The sequence below is a fragment of the Sinocyclocheilus grahami genome, unplaced genomic scaffold (assembly GCF_001515645.1).
Source record: "Sinocyclocheilus grahami isolate Dianchi unplaced genomic scaffold, SAMN03320097.WGS_v1.1 scaffold1034.1, whole genome shotgun sequence".
In the NCBI taxonomy this organism is placed as follows: domain Eukaryota; kingdom Metazoa; phylum Chordata; class Actinopteri; order Cypriniformes; family Cyprinidae; genus Sinocyclocheilus; species Sinocyclocheilus grahami.
Genome location: NW_015506213.1, coordinates 181,120 through 187,119, shown reverse-complemented (window position 1 = coordinate 187,119; position 6,000 = coordinate 181,120). Strand labels below are relative to the sequence as shown.

General features: G+C 44.3%; 1 protein-coding gene across 5 annotated transcripts in view; it reads right to left on the bottom strand.

The window, feature by feature from the left end:
• Window positions 1-6,000, bottom strand: part of LOC107565914 (EGF containing fibulin extracellular matrix protein 1) — a 38,333-nt gene that overhangs the window by 19,021 nt on the left and 13,312 nt on the right. For all 5 annotated transcript variants that reach the window (XR_001606445.1, XM_016251212.1, XM_016251211.1 and 2 more), the window contains 2 exons: window positions 5,581-5,704; window positions 5,251-5,443 (listed from right to left, as the gene is read on the bottom strand). Coding sequence is in view for 4 of the 5 variants with exons in the window: in XM_016251212.1 (XP_016106698.1) it covers window positions 5,251-5,443; window positions 5,581-5,704 (317 nt within the window). In the remaining variant the exon portion in view is untranslated. The remainder of the gene's footprint in view (window positions 1-5,250; window positions 5,444-5,580; window positions 5,705-6,000) is intronic.

Genomic DNA, 6,000 nt, shown 5'->3' with positions numbered 1-6,000 from the left:
AATGTACAGTATTTGAAAAATAATGTGTTTTTTGAACATTAAAGCATGTCAACATCTTCTGTTACACCAAACACACAAAATAATGATCTTTAAGGATGGTGGCGCATTCACACACTGCGGCTTCTCTCTCTCCCGACAGAAAGGTGTTTTCGTGTTTTTTGTCTTGTGAGTCGCAGTGTTTTTGTATGAATTCGTCGCGTCTATCTGTCTCTAAGCACGCATACAGTCATGAGTTTCTGCTCGATGTCGGCAGAACCACATTTTTAGAGTTAAACTCTACGCACGCCGAAGAGCTGCGGGAACCCCACCATCGTACTGGCTAACGTACACTCTTTGTCCAATAAACTGGACTACATCCGACTACTACGCTCAACTCAGAGGACTGTAAGAGACTGTTGTGTTTTTGTGTTCACGGAAACATGGCTCAACAACAGCGTTCCGGACTGCGCTATTCATCTCGATCAGCTGACATGCTATCGAGCGGACAGAGTTCGCGTCGAGGGAGGTAAGACCCGCGGCAGAGGGCTTTTTGTTTACATCAATGATGCGTGGTGCCGCGATGCTGTTGTGGTCTGCAAACACTGCTCACCCCTGGTGGAGTTTATGATTATTACGTGCCAGCCGTTCTATCTACCGAGGGAATATACAGCTATACTGCTCGTTGCTCTATACATCCCTCCCAGCTCCAACAACAGCAACAGGAGCGAGGCACTGAATAAACTGTACCAGCACATCAGTGAGCAGCAGACAGCCCACCCTGATACTTTTCTCATCTTGGATGGGGATTTCAACCACGCAGACTTAATGAGTGTGTTCCCAAAAATACACCAACTCTAACAGTCTCAAAGACCATCACTGTCCGGGCCAACCAGAAGCCGTGGCTAACAGGGGAGTTCTACGGACTCCTGAAGACGCGGAACGCTGCTTTCAGAGCTGGAGATGAGGTGAGCTTGAAGACAGCTAGGGCCAACCTTAAGGACAGCTTCATCCATCAGGCTGTCAGGAAGCTGAACTCCCTCCCAACTTTGCCCCTCCTCCCCTCTTTTGCCCCATGCACCACTGAACTCTGACCCTCTGATGGACTCTCCCACTCCCCCCTCCCAAATACACACACACAGTCACTTTAATCAGTCTGAATAAGCTCTTTTGCACTACAATCATTATATCTGCACTGTTGTTTACTTCACTGGTTTGTACTCTATCTGCCATGTGCCTTGTGCTGCTTTATATATATTTTTTTACATTTGACCTTATTTGTATAATTGTATAGTTGTATTTTATATTTAAATCTGTATTTATGTTCTACTGTTAGTGTTATCTGTATGCACCAAGGGTCTGAGAGTAACACAATTTCAATTCTCTGTGTGTATGTGCTGTACATGTGGAAGAATTGACAATAAAGCAGACTTGACTTGACTTTAAAAAAGCATCATATGACCCCTTTAATACAGCGTCTCTAACACAGTACATGCGCAACAGGACAACATCAGAGCCAAATACCCCTCAGTTTTCTCGGGCTTGGGGAAATCAAAGGAGCCTTACACAATTAAGCTGGAACCGAGTGCAGTGCCATATACCCTTTCATCCCCACGCCAGGTACCTCTTCCCATGAGAGATAAGGTGCGTGCTGAGCTGAAACACATGGAGGACATGGGGGTTATTTCCAAAGTGACCCAACCCACTCCATGGTATGTTCATTGTGCCCAAGGCTCAAGGGAAGATGTGTCAATTTGACCCACTTAAGTGGGTGCGGCGAGAAAGACATGTTCTCCCAGCAGTGGACCAGACGCTCACAATGCTCTCAGGAGTCAAAGTTTTCACAAAGCTCTATGCAACATCAGGGTTCTGACAGATCCCGTTGTCCCAGGAGAGCAAACTGTTGACAACATTTATCACCCCATTCGGGAGATATGCGTTCAACCGTTTACCATTTGGAATCTTGACAGCCCCAGAGCATATTCAATGCCACATATCACAAATGCTGGAAGGATGCGAAGGGGTCGTGTGTCATGCAGATGACATATTAGTATACGGTGAGGATATGCACAATCACAATGAGGGACTGCATTGTGTCCTCCAAAGTCTGCAAGAAGAGGGGTTGACCTTGAATGAAAAGTGTGTGTTTGCTGCAGACAACATTATGTTTGTGGGTCATCACATCACAGCAGAAGGAGTTGCACCAGACCCTGGCAAAGTCAGGGGGATTATGGAGATGCCCGAACCAACTGGGGTGGAAGGAGTGCGGAGACTGCTGGGCATGGATAATTATCTAGGAAAATTTTACCTCACCTTGCATCGTCCACCCGTCCACTCAAAGACCTGCTTAGTGAGAAAAATTAATGGTGATACCACAAAAAAAGCCAATTCAGAAATTGAAAGCTGAATTGAGCTCTCATCAGGTGTTGGCCTCATACTCACTGTCAGCTGAGACGTGTCGCTGCAGATGCCTCCTCCTTTGGCCTGGGGGGTGTTCGGAGTAAAAACAAGCAGATGGAACATGGAAACCAGTGGTGTTCATCTCCAGGGGCCTGTCTGAGGCAGAAAAACATTATGCACAAATAGAAAAAGAGGTCCTTGCCATCATGTGGGCATGTGAACATCTGTCATCTTTGGTCTAAAATATAGACTAGAGACAGATCACAAACCACTGCTTTCACTGTTGAGCACCGAAGCACTAAATGAGCTCCCTTCATGAATCCTGTGGTTCCGTCTGAGAATGATGAGTGAACTTCAACATTGTGCACATGTCTGGTAAGCAGCTCATAACTGCTGATACATTATCAAGAGCTCCAGTGAAACACACGTTTACGCAGAAAGAGAAAAAGGATGAGGACGATGTTAAGGTGTTTGTGGATGCTGTGGTTCAGGCCCTCCCAGCTACTGATGCAAGGTTTCAATACAATAATTAAGAATCAGAAAGCCGATCCCATCTGTGCAAAACTCATTTAATACTGTGAGAATGAGTGGCCGGAAAAACATGTCCTTCCTCCTGATTTGGGGCCATACTGGCCTGAAAGATAAAATCTTACTGTTGCTGGAGAGCTGCTCATAAGGGGCCAAATGATTGTGATTCCCCACTGCATGAGGCAAGAGGTCCTCCACAAAATACACGATGGTCACCAGGATATAGTCAAGTGCTGAGCTAGGGCTCGCCAGGCCGTCTGGAGGCCAGGATTGTCCGTACACAAGTCAGCTCGTGGAAAACTGCAGCATATGCTCCCAGCATAGGGCAGAACACAGAGGACCCTTGCTGACAACCCCAGTGCCTGAGAGACCCTGGCAGCGGGTGGGCACAGACTTATTTTTCTGGGAAAAGACTACATACAGTATCTTCTGGTTGTGGATTATTTTTCATGTTACATTGAAGTAGCACGTCTAAATATAGCCACAGCCAATATAGTTATTGCAGCACTGAAGGATGTGTTTAGCCGTCACGGAATTATGTCAAGACTGTTATGTCAGACAATGGACCACGGTATAGCTGTGCACTCTTTAAGAACTTTGCAAGCGGTTTTACACACATTACCAGCAGTCTGAGATACCCGCAAGAAAATGGTGAGGCAGAGCCTTCTGTTTCTTGTGTGGATTTATCATTAAAGGACTGTTTTGGAATTACTCCTGCATCATGCGCTTAGTATCAGCACCCAGCACGTGACACAGAGCACCCAGCTTACAATACAGAGCCTTAAATACAAACCATTTCACAGTCTTGAGCCTACAACAGCAAAGGCACAGTCATCTCTTCATTTCAGATGAGAGCAAAGAAAGCTGAGGTGATCAGGCTCCTGAAGCGAAGCGGAGGCTCCCTTATATCTACCACACTGTGGGCTACTACATTACAGTGCGCAAAACATTCACCCTGGCAAAAAGATAAACACTGCAACAATTTTACACTATTAAGCGAAGTGACGTGGGGCGACCCATACTCGGAATTTGTGCTCTGCATTTAACCCATCCAAGTGCACACACACACACCGTGAACACACACACACACCCCCGGTCCCTTGCTCAAGGGTCTCTCCTCAGTCGTGGTATTGAGGGCAGGAGAGAGCGCACTGGTCATTCACTCCCCCCACCTACAATCCCTGCCGGACCTGAGACTCGAACCTGCAACCTTCGGGTTACAAGTCCAACTAACCATTAGGCCACGACTGCCCCACAATTAATTAAAACTGAAGTCAACAGTAATACTGAAATCTGTCCATTAATTTTCAATGCTATAACAAAGATGCAAGATTTCAGCATCTGTGTTTGTATGAAACCAGAGAGAACAAATCCATGATATCCAGATGAACGTTATGTTATTCAGCATTGCTACTGATGACAGTAGTTATCAGCACATAACACACCTCAGAATGTTGCAACTGACAAGTCAGCATAAAGTATGAAAGCACCTTATACTGGACTCAAAACTTAATCAGCAACCTGTGTAATGATGCAGGTGAGCAGGTGAGATGTGGTCTCTCTTTATTTGTTAAAAGCCTCACTGCAGCATTTTGGATAAGCTACAGGTGACCAAAATCCAATATCATGATACATGTTATTTTATTTCACAATAAGTTCAATATATAAAGATGAAGCCTGTGCAATTAAACACCATCTAAACAGACTTTCTCCCATCCTCCTCCAGCTGGTTCCCAATCTTCCTCCAGAAGTTATTTAAAAGGTAACAGTGACACTGTTTTAAAGTTTATTCAAATCACAGCACTGGCAAAAAAAAAAAAGAAAAAGAAAGAAAGAAAGAAAATAGTTATATTTCCCCACAATGATAAATGTGCTGTCAAATATCACGCTCTGTGCTTTGGAGAGAACTTGGGGAAACAACCAGGGTGGAGCACATGTCTTGACTAATGTTTTCCTATTTTTTCCCTGATACAGAGACACAGAGAAATGTTTAAGTTCAGCATGATCAAGACATTTATATTTTATTATGGGATACCAGGGAAAGCAAAGCTGAATTGCCTGCATGTCTGCACTGTGCTGCACAAATCAGGCCTTACCTTGCCTAACAAGAAACTGTGTTAAACCTGAATGTACAGTGTGACCAGTAATATCTAATTCGTCAACAAATGGCTTTCCATCACTACGGCCTAAAGCTACTAATGCAGCTGGCGTACAGCACCACTCAGTGGTCAAACCACAGAAACCACATGAAAATATAATCTGCCAAAGAAATATCAAATGAAATGTCTTTGACAGTTTAGTTTCATGCAGCTGTTAAATGCAAAAATACAAGGTTTGGTTACTCACCCTAAGGAAGAACTCTCCTCCATCGTTGCCAGCTTTAATCCTGAAGGTGTAGTGTGCACTGGAGAAGATGTTTGTGGCTTGAATCTGGAAGATATCTGCTGGTACGGTGCGCTCTGAATGAATGCTCATGTATTTGTAAATGATAGACTGCGGCAGGCCTCGACACGCACCCGCAGACTGGCACGAACACCGGCTAGGAATAAGAGCAAGAACATTACTCTCTTTTTTTCCCCCCATGCTTAAGTGTGAAATCAAAACTTGTGTCTCTGGTGTGTTCTGTGATCTTCATTTCTAGCTCTAGTACTTGGATATAAACACAGACTGACTTACTTTTCCGACGTCAGCACGTAAGGCTCCAGACACGGGTCCTGAGGGTAGCAGCGATGACCTCCGTAATAGTTCCAGCACATCTCATCTTCCCTACACTCGTGACCTGTGTCACACTCATTGATGTCTATGCCAGAGAAAAGACTGTGATTAGCAATAAGTCATATCTATCCTATGAATGAACATTCAGGCAAAAAGCACACAAAGTTTTTCACGTTGAATGTCACATTTCAGTCAGACGTACGTCAAATTACAGAAGTAACATCGCTACTGGAAATTCAAATGGCAAGATACACAACATAAACTTCATCTAACATCTTTCCCTGTGTTCAGAACAGATAAACAGCCTTTTTGTTTAAAGTAGGAAGGTAACACTTTATTTTTAGTGTTCTTGTTACATGCACTTTAGTAATAACAGTAAAT